This window comes from Typopeltis vanoorti, chromosome 8, assembly GCF_054136105.1.
Source record: "Typopeltis vanoorti isolate ZY-2024b chromosome 8, IOZ_Tvanoo_1.0, whole genome shotgun sequence".
Lineage (NCBI taxonomy): Eukaryota > Metazoa > Arthropoda > Arachnida > Uropygi > Thelyphonidae > Typopeltis > Typopeltis vanoorti.
In genome coordinates this window covers 63,413,712-63,441,164 of record NC_143556.1, presented here as the reverse complement: position 1 = coordinate 63,441,164, position 27,453 = coordinate 63,413,712, and the positions used below count along the sequence as shown (strand labels likewise).

The following is a 27,453-nucleotide window of genomic DNA, read 5'->3' as shown; positions in this document are numbered from 1 at the left end:
GATTAGGTTAATAAATTATTGAATTAGATTAATCGATTCCTGAATTTAATTAAACTCAATATTGTCCGTATTTTAAGCTTCTTTTTGTTTTTTCGAGAGAAGCTAACTTATCCTTCACTTTCCTGCAAGAGGGAAAGTGAAGAAGAAAAGCGAGATTTATGCAGAAGCTCTCCTTTCATAAAATTAATGAACACCAACCTAAGAATAGAACATACACTGAAGTAGCCATAACAAGTTGTTTTATATAGCTTGCAAGTTCCTCGCCGATAATTCATGATTACATCAATAATAACGGTTTTCACTTGCCATCCCATACTATGCCTTTCGAAGTAGTTTCCTTGACTTAGTACAGTGAATTCAGATTTCGCACCATCAAAAAAAAAAAAAAAAAAAGCTTTGCAGAAATTTTACCCCCTTCAGTGCCAACTTAAGTTTTGAAAAAGAAAAAAAGTCGCAGCGCCAGATCTGGGGAATAAGGAAGGCGCGGAATAACAGTGGTCTCGTTTGAGGCCAGAAATTCCTGCACAGACAAAGCAGAATTTTGCTGCATTCTTAGCATGTCCAAATCTTGTGTCGAAATACTTTGGCATATACCAACTGAGATGCCACAACAACTGATTAGTTAACTCGTAGTGATGAGTCTATTTTCATGGACCAGCTGCTTGATTCACGCTACATTTTCATCTGTTCTTCTTGTCAGTCGGCATCATCTTTCTGAATAATTAACGGACGTCTCTAGTAAACCAACCATAGATTCAACCTTTGCTCGTTTTTCCTTTCCAAAAGCAAGGAGCCAATATCTCAACTGAGTTCTCGTGATTTTTCTCACCACTCTGAAGTATAATTTAATGCACGCATGTGTTCTTTAAAATCTGTCCTGTTTTGATGGAGCGGAAATCACAGTTTACAAGATATTACTTCTCGATAAGGTAAGCTATCTACATTTAGGCGTTAAGTCCGAAAAACATTTTGATGATCCTTCACTGATAGCAATTTATCTTTTCTTTCTAGTAGGGAAGCAGTTCTACAAAAAGTTCAAAAACAACAATTTCCCCCTTTCTTTCATTAAATGCAACAAAATTCTGCTTTGTCTGTACAGGAATTTCTGGCCTCAAACGAGACCACTATTGTTCCGCGCCTTCCTTAATGACTTTTTAAAGTCATTAATATCTTTTATTTTCTAGTCATCAAGGAATACAGGATCAAATCAATAAATTCTCAAATTTTTGTTTTCAGAGGAGAGAATCAGAGTGTCATAGGTTGCAGATCAAGAATAACTGCTAATAATAATTAAAATAAACACCTTTAATTAATAAAGTATTTAAAAATATAATATTAAATAAAATAAAATCTATTTAAATAAAAGAAATATAATAAATAATGCTGAAAATGTAATATAAATGAAATATAATTCTTCTTAAATGAAATCTTAAATATAATAAATAAATAATTAATCTTAAACTCGAAATAAAATCTTAATTTTGAGTTAACATAATTAATAATGAATAACTACAACTTTTTAAACAGTCTCACATTGGGACATGACAAGCAGGAGAGAGAGAGAGAGAGAGAGAGAAAGTGCTTATAACCAAAGTGTTGCATGTTTTTTTTTTTTTAATAAATCATTAAGGAGAATTTGGCTGGCACTTTTTATCAGAACTGAAAAGAGTGATTATGACGTGTATATAGTTACTCTTAAATCTACAAGAGTAAAAATGTTATAATAAAAAGAAATATATCCATTGCAAACGGCGCCTTAGGATTTTTAATTATTTATTTTTAAGCAATCCCACAACAGAAAAGTTGAAGAATCTACAACACACGTGCACTAAATATGAAAACGGGCATACTTAGATTTTCAAATTTTTTGACATTTCTTATTACCAAGCGAACGAAAAGGATGCTCAACCTACACCAAACGGTATTACCAAAGACGGGAAGCATGTTAGGTCTAACGACCCTTAAAATTGCCCTTAAACGCACTTCCATATTTCATCTATCTAATTATCTTGTCCTCGAGGACAAGATAATTAAAGAGATGAAATGTGCCAGTGAAATAATGGTCGTTATCTATTTGTGTTACTGACCTGCTGATTGGGAAAATAATGATAATAAATTTATTAACGGGGTGCTAATCAGAAGAAAAGAGTGTACCATCATGTAGTATCTTTACAGACACAATAGATATAGTTATTACGGGCTAATTTATAATTTATGAACTAGAAACCTGACGTAACGTGACGTATCCCCATCACTTATATATGGAAAGGTGTCATAGATTTGTAATTACAGTTGATACCAGATGTTATCAACTCTTTGCAGATAGAATTTTTATAAGTAACTACATGCAGCCATTGTGCTTCCTCTTCCAAGGTGAAAATAAGCTCATTGATAGTTGGATTAGGGTTGGATTCTTATTTTAATAGAAGCAATTCTCTCCTTTCTCCCCCCACCTTTCCCAAAAAATTTTCCAAAAGCCTTGTCTCGACAAATTTATAGGATGATTTTGCTTTTTAACTTTAAAAATGAAATTTACTAAAATAAAATTTTCTAAAATAAGCACTGACCGAGTTCGCGTACGAAAAACACATTTCTCTGACATTTCAAGTTCCTGAACGAGAGTGTTTGCTCTCTTAAGGTTTCTGCCTGGTCTCTAAGGAGAACCAACCAGTTCGAAACAGCTGTCAGGCCAGTGAAACCTTACCAAAATGGACTAACAAAAGGCGAATATATAGACGCTTGGGCAGCGCCTATGTCTTCTAAGTAGTCCGCACTAAGGCAACTCGTGAATGCCCGGAGTGTATTCCTATAAGCTCTCTGGTCAACTTACTTTACGAAACTTTCATAGTTTCTACATTCGACTTTGAAATAATGATGTAACCACTTTACTTATAATTTTAAAAAGAAATAATATGTAACTGAAATAAAGCCTTTCTTTTCAACTAGATCCCATAACAGATTTAACTGACGTAAGAATCTGCAAAACCTGGAACTAGATTCAGAGTTATTGAAACTATAATTATTGTTTTTATGCATTCTAGCTTATATTCTCCAGAGCTTTCTAGGTTTAATCAACTACTCATATATTAAAAGATAAATGCAAACAAGTTGAACAAACCTTAGACACAGCAATGTAATCTTTAATGAGTCATTCACGTCTAAAACAAGACTTTCAGAGTCTTTTTAGCATATATTATTCACTCAATCTGTTCCTGAATTACAAATCTGTTCCTAAATTACACCAATTAGTTACGAACTACCGGTAATTCAGGAACAGATTTCTCTGACAATGTCATAATATAGTTATTGTCACCAGAGACTGAAATGATTACTTTTAAAAAAGAAAAGGCAGCGGTAGAGAATGATTTGGAGCAATGGATTTTTTCCTGTTTCTAAAACAAAATTAAAGTTACTGTATGAGCTAAGCCACTGTTGAATATGAACATACAATGAAGAACACTGAAGCTACATTCCATCTAATGCACTGAACTATTTCATTTAATGAAAAGTCTAAGTTCAAAACGCTAGGAATGTGCATGTTTAATAATAACTAAATAAGAAACCAAATTAAGTATCATTCCCATAAATTATTTACGACTACTGACCATTTACGTTGCTGTATACTGTTTCATGGCGCACAGCTATAAATAATATCACTAATGCATTTAAAAGATATCCCCATACTGTATTTACATACTTTAGACGCTGATAAGCTAACATGCTATTTAGAGTATATCAATCTATCTAACGCAGATATAACTTATCTTCGCAGATTGTTTGCCGTGAAACGATGTGCACGTTGCCAGCGGGGGATTTTCGCCACAGAACTAGTGATGCGTGCTCGAGATCTTGTCTTCCACTTGCACTGCTTCACTTGCGCTTGGTGTAACACCGCACTGGCCCAAGGAGACTACTTTGGGTTGAGAGAGAACCTGGTGTATTGTCGTTCTCATTACGAACTTCTGGTGCATGGTGAAACGTTTCTGAACTCCGATGACGGTGTATACAAGTTGAACACGAACAGCTCCGGGGGAACTGTCACCGTTGGAGGAGGAGGGGACCAGACTTTCGATAATTCCACTCCAAACTTCCAACATTTTCCATCGGTGGGAACAGGTCGGAAAGGAAGACCTCGGAAGAGAAAATCAGCAGAAATCGATAGTAAGTACCTCTATATATTCTGTATTATTGTGTGCGTGTGTGTGTGCGCGCGAGAGAGAGATACTGATGGCATGATACCATAAAATAGAAAAATTTTTCGACAAAGTAGGACGCACAAAGATTACGTTGTACAAAATAGAGATGAAAGAAGACTTTCCCACAGATGATTATGAAATTCAAAAATAACACTTACCAATCTTATCTACAAAATTCGAATTTATCGCTGATTCGTAGTTTTATTTTCTATATCTGATTTGCTATTTTATATTTTTGTACTTTACTCGTATTTTAGGATTAATTTCTATATTCGCGCTGCAACTATGCAATTATTGACAACGAATTTGATAAGATGAATCTCATCGCAGTTGAAATGCTTTAAACATTTGCTTTTTTTTTTCATTTCATATAGCAGATGGAAGGATTACAGTTCTAAAGCGTAGTATTTCTAATTACACCAAACCAGAATGTAGTATCTCTAGTGAAATTCATTCTGGCACCAAGTGTTAATACACCTCACTGCAGATTTTTTTTTATGACAATCGCAACCACGAGAAGGTCGTGAACCTAAAGGCTTTTTCTTACTGTGGGTAGATTAAGACTCAGATAATCAGGGAAACCTGCTCTGGATAGCAAACATACTAATAATCTGCTATTTGATCAAATTCGTGTAGATCATTAGTCAGTAAAGGCAGTAATCACCTGAAGAATAATACTTGATTTCCGCAGTAATTTATATTAGTCAGGATAATATATCCATAACCTTAAGACAAAGTAATATTATTATATATGCTGTTATTTCTGACTGTTATTCCCTGTTATTTTTTCCCATATTCATGAATATAGGAAAAAATAATTTTTACCACTATATTTAAACACTTTTTGTTTAATCTTTTATAGCTAAAAATTATATCTTTTGGTATAAATTTTGAAATCACTGTCAAATATATTTTTTGTTATATATTTTTTTTTGGTGAGAATTCTAGGGCTATTAACACTACATTTATTATTAGTTCCTCTTGGTTAGTAATTAGAGCAGTTAGATTAAATAATTACAGCAGTTAGCGTATCGAGGGTCTATGTGTCTAAGTCTAAATTATCGAGAGTCTGGATTCTAAATATATTTACACACTTATGCAGTATATAAGCCATCATCTACTGCACAAACATTCAGTAATCAGTATAACACTTGAATTCTATTCAGGAATTATGTAACATTCATGCAAGGTCAACACGCAATTACAGGACCAAATTGCAAATTTTGTTGCTCGAATAATTCTGTATTTTTTTTAGAAAAATATAACAACGCATATAATTCGGTTAATATCTCAATATCATTTTTATCTGTTTCTTGTTTTGTGTGCGTGTATAGCATTTTCTGACAAAATTAAAACGCCCTATCGATCTGGTATATCTACCAAATACAATTTTTAGATCGGACAATTTAACTGATTATTGTACACAGCACCATATACGAAACGCGCTATTTAATACATTCATAGCTGTGTATTGTGATACTTCTGCCTTTCTGTTTGATTTATACTAAGAATAAAATCTACGTCTACAGGGCGTGATCACACATCATATTTCACAAACAGTTATGCTGAAAAGTTTCATCTGTTTAAAATTGCACAATGAATTTAGAATTATGTCGTTACAGTGAAACCTGAATCATTATACATGAAATAAATGATTCATACAGTAACGACATTTAGTCTACAATGACATTGATTAATAAGCAAGTGAAATTTACCAAGACTGTTTAAGCAATGTATTTGGACTTAAGAGTAAAATAAATTAACAGAATCCTAATGTTTAATAACAACGATAAATGGTTAATGAAACCGGAAAGAAAGTTATTTTTGTTTATTTAGTGTATAATGAATATAACGCCCGCAAAGTCAATGTGGGTAAGTAACAGGCCCCATATTATTAAATCAATCTAGTTATTAGTTGTAGTGTATTTTTTTAAACTACTATTTTGAATGAGGCATATTTTTCCCTAGTGTGATCTAGTGTGAAAAAAGGTAAACATTTTAATATACTAAATTCATATTCTGATCGTGTATATGTCCTTCGTAGCGCAGAAGAGAGAAAAACAAGGGCACTTTGCATGGAAAAACTTGGATTAAAATTCTCTCCAGGAAGCATTTTAGGTATTTTTAAATGATGGTTAATTAGTCGATCTTATGGAGTTAGCACGAATCGTGCTCCCTAAATTTCGGACTCTCAACATGAAAACCAGCCGTAGAATACATGCAGTTAACAAACAAAGTGGACATAGTATTACATTACAGTATAAAAATATTTGCTACAAAAATAATGATACAATATCTAAGAAAAATAGAAAAAGTAGTTTACGTGCCTCACCGAAACCCAACAAAAACATGTTAAGGAGTTGCAAGTATCTTTTAAGTTATTGGTTTCTGTATTTCTAAAGTTCCTGGATAGCATATATTTCATTGCACGCTCCTAAGGAGAGTCAGAAGAAATAGTTTCTGCCTATGTATAGCTGGACAAGAATTCCACACAATGTAAAATATTTATAGCACTATTACTTTTTCCCTCACTACTAGTTTACATTACGCTGAAATTATTTTATTCTATTTAAAATGAATTATTTTCGCAAAAAAAATACTACAAAGGAATGAACGCAATAATCGAATAAAGTAACCGAATTTTACTGTACACTATAAAATATCAACGTGTTTCGTTATTATGCATGAATGACATCAGAACTACTAAATAAATCACTCCTAATTTTACTAGAGTATACTCGCTTACATTGATCAAAAAATGTACTTTTTCATATCCATTGTAAGATGGAGTTTCGTGAACATCCAGGCGATAGATGATATTCGTCCCACATTAGGACACTATCACCTTGCTTATGAGACCTGAAGTGGCTTGAGGAAGTCCACTATGTTTGATCCCTACTGAAGGATTACCGGATTATCTAACCGTAGATCACCCGATACTTAATGCATGACAGATTTGCATCGTGCATGCGATATAAATCTATCGTGTTTTTTATGTAATTAACATAAAAAAGGACCTGTATTAATTAAGTTAAGGGGATAATAAATCCCTCATTATTTTAACTTAATTTACGTAGCCGAAAAAAAGAAAAGAAAAGAAAACCTCGTGGCTCTTTATTAAGGACCTGTATATTTCAGAACAGCCTGGAAAAGGTATTACATATCAGATCGTTCATTAATGAGCAATTTCTATATGACTTGTAATTTAAGTTCTTGATTCTTGTTAGGTTTTTCATGTAATCTTGCTACCTGCTCTGACTCTGAAAATTCTTTCTTGATTAATATCTGCAATATAAGACATGGAAGATGCTTTCTGGAATCGGGTAGATCCTGAATCCAAATAGTTTCCGAAACAGAGTGGAGAGCTTCGTGTCATTCTCTCTCTTCTGTTCAAAGCATGTGAATTCCAATCGCGTAGATAGCGCGAAGTACACAGGACTTTTACAAGGGGACGTAAGTTGCCTGGCGTCATATTTGTGTGTTTGCCTCGGAAACTTGGGTAGGGGTAGTGGGAATTAAGTCCAGATCTTTCCAACCGAAGGACAAATGTATCAGCGTCCTGTTGCGCAACTGTGGATTTGTGCTATGGATAGATTTCAGAGGACACTAAGATGAAAATTGCGTGTTCCGCTCGGGATGAGGAAATCCAATGATGAAAAAAAAAATCCTTCGTACTCTTTATACTTGTAATGTTATTCATCAGAACATGACAATTCGTCACTCATTAATAGAAAATTCAGTCTATATCATGAAAGCCTGGTTTTCGAAAACTCGTTTTACAATGTTTCGTTAATTTGCCTCTGGTTTTTCAGATTAGAGTGTGTTGGTCAAACTATCAAGATTAGATGTTGATATTTCGGCAACCATTCTTGATCCTAACGGATCACCGAGTGCAGTATACAAATGTCCTCTAAAGGACATGTTCTGTCTTGAGCCCGATGAATATGAAAGGAATGCAGACGGCTATCAGGCGGATACCGAAACTCCTGTAGATGCATTAATGAAACCTTAGTTGAGAAGATGCTGCATGCCTCTTGAGAAGATGCTAACGGTCACAAATGGCCAACGGTCATCCAAGGCGGTTACAGTGCCTAACTCTTACACGATGTTTCCGTTTAACAGGACAGCTGTCCAGACTAGTCAGCTTCCGCCTTTCTTATCGCTCTCTATTTAAAACTTATCAAATTAATTTCCTCTAGGACAAGCTTGGGTTTAACGATATCTACTGATTACTAACCAGCAGAGCAAGTGCTAAGCTTCCCGTCGCCTGAGACTCTGAATATAACAAACAGAAGCCATTAGATAAAGTTTTTTTTTTAAATAAATCCAGGCTTTTTAAATTCAGTTTTCGAAATCAGCGCATTTTTTAAATGGACTTGACCATTCCAAGAGCACCTGGTTACCATATCATTCTTTACCTAATGCAATAAGCATCTTGTGTGAAAAATTGAATTTAATGACAGTATCATGATTAAATTTTATTTCACATAAGAATAACATAGAAAAAGTGTGTCTATATATTCCGTTACTTTTGAAAGCCAGTGAATATTCTTAATGTCAACAACATCAATTTCTCATGTCATTCAATGTTATGGATAAATTAATTCAATAAGCACGTGCATTTCTCTCTCTCTCTCTCTCTCTCTCATGCCTTGTCGGAAGTCATGCCTATGACTTCCGACAAGATCATTTCTCTTTATACTAAATAATACTAAAGAGAAAATAGCTATACTGATTCGTTCCAAGGGTATCACATGCGCTCTATTTAAATAGAAAAAAAAAAAACGGCTATACCCTGCAATTAATCAAAATCGTTGTGACTGCCTTATCTTGACACTAACGGGAGATATTAACGGTATTGGCTGTATAACATTATTAATGAGTCGATTCAGATAACTAAATGTGATTCATCTGGTTAGTATTCAGAAAAAGCCAGAAAGTTTTAACATTGAAAACTGTTTATCAGGAGCTAGCCGTTTTTGCTATTACTGTTTCATTTGCAGAGTTTGAGTGAATGACTGATAAATCAAAGTCATCAAAAATAAAAAGGGCCGTTTGGACTGACAATACTTTAGATGTTGCAACAAATTGAAACTAGAATACATTTTCAATGATATGGGAATAACTAAATTAAAACTAAAAGATTGCATTAAAATAAATGAAACTCAGGAATATGCTAAAATAAATATAAATTTAAAATATAAGTATGAAATAATCTACAGGAAAATGTATGCATATTTTGGTGTAGCTAATAAAGTTTGTTCCAAAACTTTATCTGCCTGTTAACCTTTTTGAAAAATTCATTTTTTTCCGTGTTATTTTTGATATTTTTGTGTGTTTCATAATTACAGAACAATTATGTAGTTCTGTTGTTCTGTAATTATGAAAAGTATCTTATATTGTCATCTTTTTACTTATTCTTGACTTGAGTAGCTAATTTAAACCACTAAAGAAATAACAGTAAACAATCAGGTGGTGCTCAAGAAAATTAGATATAATCGCATCGCGGAACCTTATTTAAAATATTATCGCAATAACCACCCAACTATTATATGATAAGTCTACAGTATTTACAGATTTAATCTGTGGATTTGATTCAATTATTTTAAATTAAAAGTATGTCCTAGTTATAGCATTTGCAAATATTTGGAAAAACAGTGAACATAAAAATAGATAGTGATATATACATAACATTTTTATTATAAGAAATAAACACACGAAAGAAAGCGTTAATTAAATTTAATTTTTCAGTAACGTAATAATAGAATATACTTTATAATTTCATTATAAGAAAACTACTAATAACTAGCATCTTTAACTACTAATAGTTAAATGACATATTATCGCAATACATAATTACAAAATAAAGCGCGACTTTTTAATGTGAATCGCACTTCATGAAAGGTTTTGCAAACTTATCTTACTTTAGTAAAGTGAATGAGTAAGAATTAAATAATCCGGAAACCCTGCTTTATTTAGAGACTCTCCTATGCCCTCTAATAATCAGTGTTCTCACACTTCGTGACGATTTTTAGCTAACACCTGAAGGCATTTGGAGACAATCCATGCGACAGTGGAATTTCGAACGCACAACCAGAAGCTATCTAATCGCCCAAAATGATTCATTAGGACCAAAGTTAAACAGTTTTAAGTTAATTCTTATCAATCGGTCACTTTTATTTGATATAGGCAATCAAACAGATGCTTATGGTGCACTAAGAAATGCACGGACTAAAAGAAGCAGGGATTGTAAGGCGAGGGAGATCACATCTCTCGTAGGCATTTTCCAACTTGCATCGTTCAACCGATTTCTAGTTAAATGTCAAAGGATACAGTGTTTTTTTTTTTTGTTTTTTTTTGCCAAAGATCTTATGAGAAATTCAGACTAAAATGAAAGAGAAGGACTGCCGTGGAGTTTCTTTTTTCTGAGGAAACTTCACAGGTCGCATTGTTCAACCGTTTCCGACCAAATTTGGAATATAGTTATTTTTTACTTTGCTTAAATAAAAAATAACTATATTTTTTACTTAAAATGAATGAAGGAAAGTTGGTGTATTCGCTTCTCCTTAAATACACTGTGCAGGTCATATTTTTCAAACATTTTCCACAAAATTTGGAATATAGGTGTTTTTTTTGTTGTTGTTGTTGTTTGACATTCTCTGACAATTTCTGGATAAATAGACCAAAATGGAGGTCGAAATAGCAAAGGAGGGAGCAAGAGAGAAAATACCGCGGACACTGCAACAAATTTCATCTACAGTATCATAGTTCAACCGACTTCGAACGGCTCGAATTTTTAAGTGCTTTATGTAAAAAAAATGATATTTCACGAAATAATATCTCATATATAGAAAAAGAAAAAGTGAGCCAAAGACACAAGACATTGGCTGAATTTTAAAAGTGGCGACTTTAATTGCTTTTACTATTTAAAACAGATAAATGACATTGTTTTAACTGTTTATGTCAATTCTCTCTGAAATCCAAGTAATACCACAACATCAGAAGTAACAACGATGTCACTAGTTATTAAAATTATGTAGAAGCCTACTTTACCTCCCTCCTTCTCCTTACTTGGCTAGCTGTTTTAGATGCTTGTCTCAAGATGCGTAAACTCCTATTGATTCGTATTTTCCATTCCTCCTTCCGAAAGCAAGTTTTTTCGCAAAGTTTTTTTGCACCTTACAACTTTGCGATTGACATTCATGATTTCTTGTGAATATTTCATTGTAATTTTTATAAAGACCCATGCCAATTCTAGTATTCGAACTTCTAGCCTATTGGTTGGAGAGCGGATACGCTATCCGGTCTTATATTGGAACTTTAGATAGAGAGAGATTAATTAAAAAATTGGTGCTTGAATTCTTTTCAAATCATTTCAGTCTCTGCCTCAGTTAGACCATTTTATATATTGCAGTAACTCCCCTTAAGATGCAGTCCTAAAACTGAACTTCGTGAACAATATCCATGAAATTCAGTTTTGGCTTCAATCAAATATTTTTATTCACAGAATTTGACAAAAATCATTCGAACTGATATTAATAATATTCTTCTCTTGATGGATGCAATTTAATGAATCCACGTGAATTCCATCTACAGCATGTACATTAGTATTAATAGTGTGTGCCCTTAGATACTGTAATCCGGAGACTTAACTCTAGAGATGTACATGACACTTTTTCCGGCACTTTTTTGTGTATCTAACACAAGTTGAAGTACATACCTGAACATGTACTTCAACTTGTGTTGGATACACAAAACATAACATGTACCTTAACTATAAGGTGCATAACATACCTTATAATTAAATAATTATAAGGTATGTCACATGCGATGTTTATTGATACAGTGTAGTAATTTTGGTTGTTAAACTCCAATAATGCTTGATAAAATAATTTTTTTCTGTTATAATTATGTCTACATTATGAATGCCAAAAACGGCTCTATGTTCATTTTTTAAATAATGAATAGCCTCGCTCTATTAGAATACTCTCACGAAAAAGTATCTTTGGGTAAACTGTCTGCAAGATTTTCCTTCTTACCTTACTATATATTATCTATAGCAGCAACGGCATGAACTTCACAGTATTTTACGAGATAGACTATCTTCTTCAACCCATCCGTTCATTAGGATGGGTACAGTGCCTTGATTAGGAGTCACGGTCAATTAATGCAGCCGGTACACCACGCCTCTGCTGCATCCCCCAAGGGAAAAAATATTTATGCCTGTAGAGCCGTGTGTTTGTCAAATGCTTAGATGGACCAAAAATCTCAGTTTCTCGGAGGAAAAATCCTCCAGCTCCGTATGAGACTGACTAACTCATCATTTGACTGAAAAGACGTAATAACGGCTAATTCACCATTTGGTTGAAAAGATCTCACGTGACAGATGGGATTCGAACCCAGGTCTTTCTAACAAAAGGACTCGTCTATACCAACTGAACTACGGAGCCTCCGAGATACATCATACAGAAGAAATCAGTGCAAGTTATTCCTCAGAAGTATAATATAAAAAGTAATGAAAATACAAATCTGTGATATGAAGATCTGTAGTGCAATGAAAACGGAATTAGAATTCGAACAATTAAAAATTCTCAATAATTTAGATGTAAAGTACAATTTATGTTTTATTAAATCACTAAATGCTTAAAGGTGATAGGTACAAACTTATAGTGGCATTTTGTTGCTTTTATGAACACGAAATTAACATTTTCTATTGTTCTTGCAACAAGTATTCATCGTTTCTTTGCCTGCACTGTCATGTGAAAAATATTTTTTAAGCGACCAAAAAATTATAATCAATTGGATTAGACGTCCGGATCGTGGCGTATGTTATAGAGAATTTAAGATTTATGTTTTTGAATTGGTTTTATTATTGCATCATTGATGTATATTGATCACCTTTATGATGCAAAATAACATCTTTTGACAATCCTCTGCGTTTGTTTAGAGTTGCAGGTTTCATTTTCTTTTCTGAATCTTTTCACTTAATTCTTATACTGTTCATTAACATCCTTCGATTAATCTTGAGAGAATTGATTCCTTTACACAAATCTGATGACGGCACACTATTCCCCAATTGTAATCGGACTAGTGTATCCCTTTTAATATGATTTTTACAATTGTTTTTTATGCTGTTTTATGTAATTTATATGTTTTATTCTGAGATCTGTACATCATACGCTAAATAAAAAAATCGGAAAGCTGATCTAGACTGGCATAGACTGTACTAGCTGGATTTAAACTGAAAAATGCACAGAAGAGGAGGAGAAGAAGAAGAAGACGGAAATAATTATTCCACTCCACAAATGAAAACAAAGTAGAAAGGAAAATGTGATGTTTTCAAATTGCTCTCTGCGATTAATCATTAATTTTATCATTTTATTTTACTTACTACTCAAACTGACTGAAAAACATATAATTAATAACGTCAACACCATCATGATTTCCTAATATGCACCCTCAAGGGATGTACATGATACTATGACAATAGTGCATAATTAAATTTGGATTTTTACCAATCATCCTATCACCAAATTTCTTCCAGACTAATCTGTTATTTGTCAGTTCTCTAATGTCAACAGCCTACACAGATCTTATCATGCTCTGTATCTTTTTTCACTATCCATTAATAATTATCCGTTTTGCTAACTCTCGCATTCTGTTTAAGCGACCATAGTAGCTTAAATAAGCTCTGCTTAAACATCCACGAATAGCATCAAGTTCCTTTCTAATAATTTCATTTTAATGTGATTTTGTTAATGCGTCCATTTATTAACTTTTCGAATTTTAGTGATTCTATCTGTTTACTCTCATATCCGTGATCTCCGGACTTCAAGTGCTTTATTTCCAATGCAACTTTCATATCCCTTAAGCTAAAAATTGGTAAATTGGTTTGAACAGTCTTGTATAGTGCCAGTTTGATGATTTGAATATATTTATTCCATATAAAAAGTTCCAGAGCATATTATATGCTAGCGCTTTCTTTGGGCAGTTCAGATTTCAGACACTTTCTTCCACTTGCAGTACTGAAATGTATCATGCACTTCATTCCTGCAAGATATTTTCTTGCGACTATTTTGTCACTGTTTATCTAATTTAAGTTTTTTCAAAGTTCATAATATTCTTATGTTCAATTTTATGCCTCCTATATTATATCTTATTTCTCTTACGTATGCTTTCCTTAACCTAAGCTTCTTCAATAGCTTCCAGAACATTTTGTCCCTTCGTGATATCTTCTGTATTCTTCCCAAAATCTTTCCGTAATTTTCATTCAGCTACTTTTACACATAGCGTGGCTTTCTTATATTTTTTCTCTATATAAGCGTATGTGCTGACTTACTTGCGAGGAACTTTCGATAAGATATCCACATTTTTAGGACTGTCTCTTTAAACGCTTTGAATCCACTACGATGCTCTCATTTTTCTCAAAGTTGAAAACATCTTTAACATGTGCTACCTCACTAAATCAATCGATGCTTTCTTCGGATGCATATAGTCTTTAAATTTTGTTTCTTGTTTTCAAACCCGTTCCCTTTTTTTATACAACAATATTTGTATATTTGAATCTGCACTTTGTCTTTGAACGCTGCTCCACTTCGTTTTCAATGGCGTACTAATTTTTATTCTGCTCAAAACTGAATGGCGTTCACTTCAAATTCTCTATGTACTCTAAACCAATCTAAAAATATTATTATCAGAAATAATCAAGAAAACGTTTTCTTTTTTATGTGTTCTCCCCAATGTAAAAATATACACATTTTTGTGATCGACCATAGTATTAGGCCAAGTCCTGAACAGAATCTGACAAGGACTTTTCATTACTATTAGCACTTTTCTCCAAACTTTCCCAAAACATTTCTATATGTCTAGGATTCAACTATTATGCTGTTTAGTTCTGCAACAATAACCACATTTTTCGTTTTCCTAAAAACAGTCTTCTCTAACGACTCAAAAAATTCCTCTGCCTCTTCCCTACTAGACTATTCCGTGGACTAGAGGCACAAATAAGTGCTATTTTCCAATTTTCTATTTAAATTGGAAAATAGCAGATGTGGGCAAATTGCAAAATAGATTGATGTGGGCAAATTTAAATTTGCCCACATCAATCTACTTAAGATTACAATTCACTCAAGAAATTTATATTTGTGCTTAGTGTTGGATACTAAAGCTACTCCTTCCTTCCTTCTTCTGATCATAACTCCGCTAATATAAGATCTTATATTACTATTTAGAAGCATCTTCGTTTCCGTAATACCACTACGCCAACACTTCTGTAATTCTTCTGTTACGAGTAGCTTAACCTCTTTTCCGGTAATGATCTTTACTTCTGTTGAGTTGCAGATTGTTCCAGCAACTGATTTTTCACGGTTGATTCTGCTTCCCCTGACGAAAGCAGCAAGGGGGCCTCATTTAACGAGGTGATGCCTCAGCTGATATTTGATCATGCTGTATCAACATACGTCCGTGTAGTTTAAGCTGATACAAAATACATTTTGGTATATATTTATATTCATCGATACAGAATATAAATAGATATAAACTGTCGGCTTATCCCCTACCTTCAGTGTCCAGGAGGATGGGGGATTTTACTAGAAGGTGAAGAATGGACATTGGATCAAAAGATCCGGTTGTTTCTCAGCAATCCTTATAGACAACGTAGAAATCTCCTCTACATTAACTAGCTTTGACTCTTAAGCGATTCTGAACACAAAATGAGTGATATAATACACGTGACTTATGACCTAATTTGTGTTAACGTAACACTAAAACAACTAAAGCTTACTACTAAAGCAGACTAATAAATAATTTGAAAGGACTTGTTCCTAAGTAGTTCATGATGAAAAAAATATTGTAAATAACATAATGATATACAATTTATCTAAATATTGCCTTCACTGGACATGAATCATGAGCATAGAACTTTAAGCAACTTGCCGTCATTGACGCGAGTCACTATTCTGCTTGGAAGATGTTTCCGTCACTCGAGCATCAAAGGTTATTTCCCCGCGACTGAATGATTATATCCGCAGGATGGGTGAGATAACAATTAAACTTAAAACTGACTTGCTATATATTTGATATTAAAACTTGCGACGAGATCATATCCTTTGAAAAAATAAATTACATTTAAGTGATGACTAGTTATTACATAGCTGAATAAAATAGAACAAAAAACAGGTGCACTACAGTGGTGCACCTGTTCTTTATTCTATTTGTTTGCAAACCCTAGCGGTATGAATGAAAATACACCGTCGGCATAGCTAAGTTACTAGTAGAAAAGTAAAAAAAAAAAAATTAATTTTAATGTTTTATTTTACTTTTCTATTAGTAACTTTAGCGGGTCTCACACGGAGGTAGGGGGGTTTTCCCACTCGGAAACTCGGGTTTTTCGTCCTCTCAGAACAAGCAAACCGGCCCCGTGAACGTTCACACTCCTTATTCCTGGAACTGTCCTATGTCCTACAGACATAGGACACCTCCAGGAATAAGGAGTAACCAACCTATTCTGTAGGATTTCGGTTCCGAATACACATGGTAAAATGTGTAGGTCTATGCGTGAGCGTAAATTAGGATGGAATAGGACTAGTAACTTAGCTATACGGGAGGTGTAGCTAAGAAAACTTAGCTACACCGCCCGCATAGAATACGCCAACAATTATCACCATCTCGTGTGTTATTGTCTTCAGTAGAATGAATTATATGGTGCAGACAAATTCTTTGAATATTTTGACTTGTTTGGAAATATTTCATTGCTTTGTTCTAGACATCCCCCTCCTAAAAGTGTTCAAGTGCTACACAATTAAACAGCAACTCCTATTTTTTGCTGTCAGTTCAAAAAAAAAAAAAGATCCTTTCTAAGGATAAAAAAATAACTAACCATACTACTAAACATCGTAATGTGAAAGAGAACGAGAAACCAAGAATTCAGCAGGTCAGTCAAAGTGCTGATGAATGGGAGAAAGAGGAGGGGGGAGGACAAATGCAGCAAATGCTTAGAAGAGCATATAGAAAGTTCCTTGCCTGGAAAAGACAACGATCATAATCGCAACTATGATTTTCGTTCCCCTTAGTAAAATACTATTGTTTCACGTCATCTGCTTGGATGACATTTACTTAAATGCTATTTACTTCATGTTCTAAGAAAGACACTAAAAATGCTAATCGTGATATCTTTCTTAATTTTTTTTTCATTCCTTTCCTTTCCTTAGGTCTAGCAGGTATTGACTCGAACTGTAACCTTCATCATCCCCAACTGGATGGTGGCACTACGACTCCTACATCACAAACTTCGCTGTCCAATGGACAATCACAACGTACGAAACGCATGCGCACATCCTTCAAACATCATCAGCTCCGTACAATGAAGTCGTACTTTGCTATCAACCAAAATCCGGATGCCAAAGATTTAAAACAATTGGCACAAAAGACAGGGCTTTCAAAACGGGTGTTACAGGTTAGTGTTTTTTTTTCTGTTTTTAATTTTATGACGAAAAATGTTGCCTGTTAACCAATCACTTTTAACATGATATTTTACTATAAATCAACATTTTACATATATATGTGCTACTTGTAGTAAGTGTAATATAAGTGGGTAAAAGAAATGCTTACTGTCATTTGCTTTCTACGAACATTGAATTACTTATTCAAAACGCTCAATGAAATAATGAAAGATTGTCTTCATTCTGGGCACAATTTACTCGAATTAGTTAAGGGTTTCTCAAATTATATATATATATATATATATATATATATATATATATATACATGTATATAAGCATTCTGACAAGCAAATTCATACTATTCAATAGAAATTGATTTACCACTGAACAAGTATGCACACAATGAAAATTACTCACCCTATAAAATCATGGGTTGCTACAACACAATTTCATTCCAGTATTTAGGCTTTCTCAGTGGGTAAGCTACATGACCACCTATATCTTAGGAATGAAAGTTATTACTGTTTAGAATTCATTGAGATTGTGGCTGTTGGCTTAACGTGTCAGGAAGTATCGTCTCGGCACTATGGACACAGTTTCAGAAGAAAGGAACCATTACAAGAGGAACTGGTCAAGATTTACGTTAACCAGCAACAGACCGCTATCTGGCTCTAACAGCAAGAAGGAATCCTATGACTGCCTCTCATCAACCGTCTCTTGAGGTTTCTGCAGCAAGTGTGAAAACATTTCAAACCAGACTATTAAGAAGGCTCAATTCAAGTGGACTCTACGCAACGAAGCCAGTGATGTGTATCCCATTAACCACAACTAAACGCAAGCAGAACTCCTCGAAATTGGTGCCATGAACATGCGACATTCTAACAAATGATGTAGAATTTATCTACATCATTATCTAAAGATGTAGAATTTATCTACATCATTATCTAACAAATTATCTAAAGATGTAGAATTTATCTACATCTATATCTAACAAGAAATGTTAGAATTTATCTAACATTAATTGTTAGATAAATTGTACATTCTATTCTCTGATGAGTCCAGTTTGAGTGCGTGGGAGGTGACTATAGAAGAGTAATCTAAGGCACACTGCTTGGAAAGAAGTCAACGGATAACCACATGGGCAAGGTATAACATGCCATAACAAGTTATGTGTTTGTAGCCGGTATAAATGGGAGGAATATGATGCTCCCAAGTCAGTGCAGTGCAACTGTGTTCTGGTGAGATGGCTGCGAGAAGGGAACTAGCAGAGTTTAAAAGAGGCGTTGTGATAGGATGTCATGTTGCAAGCCTGTCTGCTCGGCAAATTGTTGCAAAATCGGGCCATCCCAAATTAACAATCGGTGATACCATACTGAAATGGAAGCGCAGGGAGTCAACTGCCAGTGCTACCAGCAGTAGACGACTCATTACACTTACCGAAAATCACCTTAGGGTGCTACGAAGAATAATATATAAAAACTGCCATTCGACGGCCAACACGTTGAAAGCAGAGTTCCAGGCATCGACTGGCACAAGAATCTGCGCAAAATCATTCAGAACCGAGGCTCATAGCATTGGTTTTCATTGGTAATGTGGGGCTCGCAATATGCAAGCCCTACATTACAGAAACCAAATGACTCACAATCTCTATGTCAAGAAAGCAGCTAAATTTAAATGGATTATACGCAACGAAGCCAGTGGTGTGTATCTTTACCCGCAACAGATCAGAGTTTCTCATAAATGGGTGACCTGAACATGTGACAATTTCTAACAAATGATGTAGAAAATTTCTACATTCGATTTTCTGATTAATCTCGTTTATGCCTATTAAGGTGCGGGGCGGGTAACTATAGAAGGCTGCAATATAAGGCACAATATCTGTCATATTTTTACGTCAACACACACAATCTGCACTCAGAACCACCTTATCAAACAATGGAATCGACTTACCCATTACTCACCACAAAAAAAAAAAATTATGCCATGTTATATCTTCACACCATTTCCAGGGATGATATCTTGTTCATATCCCAGTCTCCTTCTTCAGAATTTTGAAAAATATCTGAGGTATCCATCTGGTAAGCTCCAATTGACAATTCATTCTCAATCATATTACTTCACTTCCTCTTACAAACTTTGTGAATTACATTCCCCAACATATTTCTCATAGCACAAACTCGATACTATCTTTCTTTATTTCTCTGAATGCTTTTCCAAATATTGCACATCTCAACGAAATCTAGGCGGTCAAACCTGTGCGAAGTACCCAGATATAGTCATCATCAACTTATCACTAACATCCTCACTTGTCAATATTCGTCTTATATAGCCATATTTCATGCTATACTCTCAACTTCAAACTCCCTGTCCACTCCCAAGAAACCATGCCTTACCTACCTACTTCAGCACATAACCGCCAGTGTGGTACACAACATTACATTTCAGAGTTCCAAAATGCAGGTACAAAACTTTACATGTGTGTTGAACTGGTATGAAGTAATCCCAATTAAAATTTCTCTCTGAATGCATAGTACTGTACTAAAAAAATAACTATTTCTTTAACTTAGGATCTAATCCAATGAAATATATGGCGATTCTTTTTTATTATTATTTCAGGTATGGTTTCAGAATGCTAGAGCTAAATGGCGACGAGGTAACTTGAAGCTAGAACATCAACGACAAACAGAGCCCCAACTTACCCTGAGTGTCAGCAGTCCAGGAGCTACCAGTTCATTTTCAGAAGCGAGTCCGATACCGTCTTGTGGACTAGGTAATGATGGATCAGTGGGACCTGGTAATGGACAAACTCAAGTTTCTATTGGAGGACTGGACTTCGATAATAGCAGTACAATGACATCACTAGTTCCCCATCACGTGGTCCCCACAGGACACAACGGTGAATCCTTGCGCATAACTTCCTTCCACGAACTTTTCTGACGAACGCCTGGGAGCGTTCTAATTTATTTTCGACTTCACCGTTATTGCGGTGTTCAGTGCATATCATGCCCATGAAACTCGTTCCTTGGCGAAAGGCGTACGGATGAAAAACTGTTTTTTAATTTCAATTGTCGTTAATATCAGGAATATACATACCAAGAACAATTTTTATCATTTTATCACCTTTCAAACTGTTCTATGTTTTCTAGTCTCTCTCTCTCTCTCTCTCTCTCTCTCTCTCCTTCCTCCTTCTCTTTCTCTTGTAGACAGCTTCTCCTATATTTCCGCAACTCGATCGAAATATTTTTAATCATGTAATTTATTCTCTTTTTATCAGACATTCTCATTTTGCCAAAGCTAATATGACTCCGTGACGATACGAATTACTTCTTCTTTATATAATTTGTTTATATTGAGTCTGTGAATATTTATACTGTCCTGTTAATTTTCTAAAATCAGATGACCAAGTTGACAGAAACACCGAAGCTCAGGAAGCACCACACCTTCCCCTATACTCAATCTTGCTGTCTTGTAAAGCTTGAAGAGCAAGTTGTAAATAATTTCTAAATGGGGGATGGAAAAAGAAATGTACATCACCAATAATAAAGACCTTTATATCTATTTTATGACTCATTATTTCTCTGATGTTCGATTATACAAACCGATCAATACTTTTCACGTTTAGGACAAAATTGCGCATTGTAAATGCATATATAACAGATATAATACCCTGGCCACATAGCCTTAGCTGCTCAACCAACTCACCTAATGATGAAAATTCCTTAAACAACATATTATAACTATGAAATCTATGAGATATACAAATTCGATAGTGAAATTAATTGGGTTTAGATAAAAATGTACCCCTTTCACTTTTTAGATAAAAGTCAGCAGAAAACTGACTTTCATCTAAAGCAGTTCAAAAGGTGTCCTGTGAATGAACTGCATTTTGCAAAACCAGTTCAAAAGACAGCTGTACGCACTCTCAGACTCATTATCTTTTCGATCAGGTCAACGAGAAGTCAGAGACGTTGAATAAAAACAGTGCGATATTGCTAATCAAGGTTCATCAAATATAAAGGAACCTGGATATTAAAAATTGTTGGAAAAATTCTACATCAATTCCTAATGGAGCAAGAGAAATGGTTTCTTTATCTTCGCTTCGCAGCCTCAGGTTTCTGATAATCAAGATGCTGATATGTAAAAGCGCTGTAATTTGGTGATGAGAAGAAATTTGAGGAGGAGGATACAGCAAAAAAACAATGGAAAAATATAACTGATATCGAGTTCATGTATCGTTCATGCAACAGCTGATTTTCATCATCTGATGTTGAATCACACACCCTTACTAGAGCCTGAAATGGAATGGAAATAAAGTCACATGACTCACTCACTCATCTCAAGAACAGGAGTCTTGGATTATCTAAACTAGTCCAACGCGCTATACATAGCACAGCGTTCAATTCGTGTATGGGCTTCGCATGAAAAAAAAATTTCTCTCTTATCATGACATCATTATGATGACCATTTCTCTCACCTGCTGCTCTAGATGTTACTTAGTAAAAGCAATTAAAAGATATCCTAACCCTGCCTTCAAATGATATGGTGCATCAAACATTGATAGAGAAAGAATAAGTTTTCAGCTTCATGCTGGAATCTTTACAATACTATATTTAAATCTCTAAACAGAGAAACTTGTTAATGTGAAGAAACAGTAAAAACAACCAAGTGTTATTCATCAAAAACCAAGTGCTTCCTGTGTTTTTCAATAAAAACAGGAAGAGATATTACTAAAATAAAAACAGACAGTTCCAAGGATAATAGAGCATATGACAAGGGTCTAATTTAATCTGTAATAAAGGAAACAATCTTCAGAAATTATGTTTGCCTCTGGTTTCAGGAAAAATGTAGTATGAAATTAAGGAATGCGGGGGGGACATATATATGATAACAAGAAGCAGAATGTGTGTGTAAACACGAAATAAATGTAGAGTGAAAGATGAACAAAAGAGTGAAATAGAAGAAATTCAATTTAAGATATTAAGAGAGGAAGCAGGTAAGAAAAAAGAGATGAGCGAATTCTTGTGGAAGCGACAGAAAGATAATCTTTCTCTAACATCCGCGAGATAATTAGAAGGCAAAGAAAAATTTTCGTGGTTGTTTTTGAATTTACAGCCAAAGTAGCTGACTGTTTGCACAGTGTAATTAGGTCTATAACTAGCGTGTATTCTTTTAGTCTATATGCCTGTTTTTGAGAAATTAAGTCTGAGTTACTGATAGGCAAGATGGAAGTGAGAGGAAGACGAAAGTGGGAATAAGGGAAAGAAAGGAAATGAGATGAAGAATGGGGAGGTGGAAAATGTGGTAAAAAGAACAAGGAGGGAAAGGTTGGGAGATGAAGGAGTGAGGGAATGCTAATTTCAGAGGACTGAGTAAGGCTAAGGAGAGCAATCAGTGGAGTTAGACAATGTAACTATGGAGATGAAGAGAGAGGTTAGGATGTAGATGAGATGATGATGATTGGTACGAATAATGAGATGAAGTGAAAAGCTGGTAGCGAGGAATCTGAGAGCAATATTTGAGATTGTGTGACCGCGCTACCACAGTATTATAGTGAGAGATATGCAATGATAATCAATGATATGACAGTGAGTATGTTTAGAAAGAGAGAGAGAGAGAGAGAGAGAGAAAGAGAGAGAGAGAGAGAGAGAGAGAGAGAGAGAGAGAGAGAAGTTTGAAATACTGATAGTGCATTGCGTTTTATATACAGGAATGCTGGAGTGTCAGGAATAAGGGAAAAGAATCTTATGGACTCAATGGATTTAGTCTGTTCGAACCGAAGATTACTGCGTCGTTGATTGACATAAGAAGTTATCCTGACTGAAATGTAAACTGAAGTCTGGCAAATTTCCAGAGAGGTAAAAACGGGATGACGCAGCTGCTTATAGTAAGTGAACACAAACGATTGTATTCACTTAGGATTAAAATCTAGAGGGAAATGGCAGCGATGTCTTTGAAATTGTATAGTGTGAGATTGTATAGAAGACCATGAGTGGGAAACATTTAGGTAAATTGGCTTAGCATGTGCCAAGAAAGTGATATTTATGGGAATGTTTATATCAAAGTAATATGGATTAGATAGAAAACTCTTTCCTTGCAACATATGGTAATGATAAGAGTATATTTGGAATTATCAAGGAACAATTAACTGAGAGAGCAAGTGGAGGAGCGAAAATGAAATTCAAGAATTTTGAATTTAGATGTAGCTTCAATGGATGTATTGTGACTGGGATGCCATCCTTGTCCACGTGGTAATAGTGATTATGTGATCTTGATTTTAGCCGATCTTGACTTTACTTAAGACAGGAGCAAAAATGAGCTACACTATTGATGGATGAATCTGAAAGAGGAGAGCTCAGCAAAGCATCAATGCTATGTAAGAAATATTTGATAGAAGCAGTGATAAATTGTATTCTAAGGCAAGAGGAATAAAAAAAATTGGAGTGAAATGAATGTCTAAGATCAAAATGGAATTGCAAATCACAAGAAAGAAGGTGTAATCGAGGCAGAAAGAGTGGATGCAGGAGGCGTTATTAATAGCAAGACAAGAAAATAATTAGTACGGTAAGGAAGGAAGGAAAATTTGGAATATGTTTATATCCACCACACACACACACACACACACACACACGAGAGAGAGAGAGAGAGAGAGAGAGAGAGAGAGAGAGAGAGAGAGAGAGAGAGGGCTGGAAGTCATGCTTTGGCAAAGGACCAGAAGAAGAGTTGACTATCATGACTGTCATTTGAGCTGGAGGTGGGTTAGTTTTCTATATTTTTTTCACACGAAATCAGATGTGGGTTTTTTGATGGGTATTTTGTAGAAAACTTGCAAAAAAAAACTGAAAATGGCTACGAGTTGCAGTATGGGCTGAGTGTGAAGCTGGAAATTTTGTCTTAAGGCAATTGTAATATGCCATTTTTTGACTGCCTGAATAATTGGAGAATCGAAGATCAGGATGGAGTGCAATATAAAGAATTCTTCATTCTAGCAAGGATTATTTCAGTTTTGCGGTAATCGCAAGTGTTTAGATCAGGAGAGCAGAAACAATAATCAATACATGGAAAAGAGGGATAGCAATTACGGAGGTTATTCATAGGTACCCCCTGTGGTGACAAAGGAAATGACAGCGAGATTGGGTGGATTCATGACTTTCTTAAGATATAGAAATACGGTCAAGGTCTACTTTACCAAGGCGTTAAGAAATGACGTTTACAACACATCTGGAAGAAAAGCTGATTAAGAAAAGCTCTGAGGTGTTGAGAGCGAGGCGAAGATTTTCTGTATGCCATTGTGTAGATGGACATTTCGTGTTAGATCATTATAACACGAAATACTTCGGCTTCGAAGTATTTCATGTTATAATTAAGCATAATTTAGTGTTATAAGAAAGTGTTTCAAAATACTTACTTCATCATAATACTCCGGCATCTATTCCAACTTGATCAGTGAAATGAGAAAAGGAAAGCGAGTTTGGGATATGAATGACTTCAATATTTATGTGTTCAGATTGCCGAAAATAAAGTTTCAGAGATAAATACTCAAAAAGGCCAGAGTAGCTATCAGAATTTGGAGAAAGATAAACATACCAAGTGAATACGAAACGTATGCCAAGGAAATTTTGAGCCAAGAAAGGAATTCTAAGTTTAGCATTCTCGGTGAAATGCCATATCTAATGAATACAAAAGTGTCAATTATGAGGATCCGCTATAGGAATCAAATGAGAGCATGTAATCTGTAGAAGGAGTATCCTTAGGTTATATAAATTGTTGACATTTACTGGATGAAAGTTTGGAAAATTTTCAAGAGGATAGAACTAGAGGAAGAGACGAGAATGGAGGGGTTAGTGATTGAGAAGTGTTTTATAGCATGGAGAGGCAGGGGATGGATGCAATGTACTGTCTGAAAAGAGATAGGGGAAAAGCACAGCCGATGAACTGATTTACATACCATAGACTTCGTGCCGCCTAGATCCTATCTACGTCTATTGACTTCATGGAAGTTCTGTTATACAGTATTATAATAATAACAATAATACAAACTGCCAAGTATCACAGGAAAATTTTTTTTGTTTTGATCCTATAAAACGCGAGCAGAAAATTTTCAATAAATAACTTATACTAACAAATTATTTACTGTATTTTTTCCAGTTATAACATTATTCTATATTTCTTTTATTTACATAGTTTTTTATATTCTATCAAAAATAACCAAAACGGTTTAATTATCATTTAAGGTGGAGTAGTTTTCAATGTTCGCATTTTAAAACACAATGCTACTTTTTGGACTGTCACTTGGAGAAACATAAAATCCTTTTATCTTTAACAAAAAATATTTTTTCCGTTAAAGGATGTTATGTTTCTCTAAGTGACAGTCGAATATTTAATCCGATGACGTTATATTCCACAAGAATGAGCGTGTATTCAATGATATCTAACCTGCAGTAATGTTAAATCAAATTTTCTAGCAGTAAAGGAATAAATAAGATATTGCGAGGACTGCTATATATTTCCGTTGATTATCCAGTTGTAGTTCCAAATCATTGCACACTTTGTCGCTTAAGGCAAGATAGAAATGCGAGACTAAAAATTAATTCTCGCTCAGCTAATTTAAACATATTCAATAGGGGATAAAGCTTTTTTCTAATAAATACACTGTCTTCATACACCACTTGATGGCCTCTGAGTTTTTGACTGTCCCGTTATTTTTTTTATAATTTCAGCTAGTGTTTTTCACGTAAATCCTGAGCATGCAGAAAATGTGTTCAACTTTATTTGGATATTTTGTTGTAGCAAAGCTAGAGCAGGCTCTGCATTTTATGAGTAATGTTATTAATATACGAAAGTTATATTTAATTTGACTTCACTTTAAATGGGTTTTTTTAATGATTAGAAGTGTCAAGTCATCGAAACTCAACATTTTCAGTAACACAGAATATCCAAGTTATAAGAATGTCAACTTACCCTTATCAGACATCAGAAATAAATCATAAGAAATTATCCACCTGTCGAAATAAAAAAAATGTGACGTTATGCTCCAATTTTTTCCCCCACAAGGAACTAAGAATAGGTTACTTGTATTTATTCTGTACAATACTTGAAACGAATACTAGTCGTTTAAAAAGATGCTCGCTTGTTAACGTGCATGCTATCCAATACACAGACTATTTGTTCAAGTGTTTGGATCAAGTCCAAACATTACTTAAAGTTTTTTTATCTGCTTTACAAGCACCAGAGCGAAAAGATAACGATAACTATAAAGAAAACGTTTATTCACAGATTTGTTATTCAAAGAAGGATCATAAATTATCCTCGAGGAGATTTTCTAAGGGGGAAAAGTTTTAATCAATATATCTCTGATACTTTTTTGGCCAAAATATATTATTATTATTATTAAGGGAAACCTCCAGGGAGTTAGGAACTCATCGAGAGAGAGGCCATACTATTCGCACCAGCTGTCATACCTGTTCTTGAATTCATTCGCGCTAGTTGCACACACAGCATCCAATCACAATCCATTCCAATCATGCACCACCCTGTGAGAGAAAAATCTAACCCTCACCCTCCCACTTCTTGACAGCATTCATTCTCAACTTCCAGGGATGTCCTCGCGTCTTCTCTCAAGCCAAAAAATGAAAAGTTCCATCGACTGAAATTCTGCATGACCCTTTCAGAAGTTTGTAAGGCTCAATCATATCATCCCTTTTTCTCCTGTTTGCTGCGTGTCTGCAGCCTGTAAATTCTCAATCTGTCTTCAATCAGTATTCCACAATCCTCATATCATTCCCCCCCCCCACTGTATCAGAAGAATCACAACCGAAACC

General features: G+C 34.6%; 1 protein-coding gene across 1 annotated transcript in view; it reads left to right on the top strand.

The window, feature by feature from the left end:
* Window positions 1-21,154, top strand: part of LOC150104052 (LIM/homeobox protein Lhx9-like) — a 67,889-nt gene extending 46,735 nt beyond the window's left edge. The window contains exons 2-4 of the mRNA XM_090396716.1: window positions 3,773-4,161; window positions 17,405-17,649; window positions 20,252-21,154. Coding sequence (XP_090252842.1) covers window positions 3,773-4,161; window positions 17,405-17,649; window positions 20,252-20,572 — 955 coding nt within the window. The 3' untranslated portion in view covers window positions 20,573-21,154. The remainder of the gene's footprint in view (window positions 1-3,772; window positions 4,162-17,404; window positions 17,650-20,251) is intronic.
* The last annotated feature ends 6,299 nt before the right edge of the window (window positions 21,155-27,453 follow it).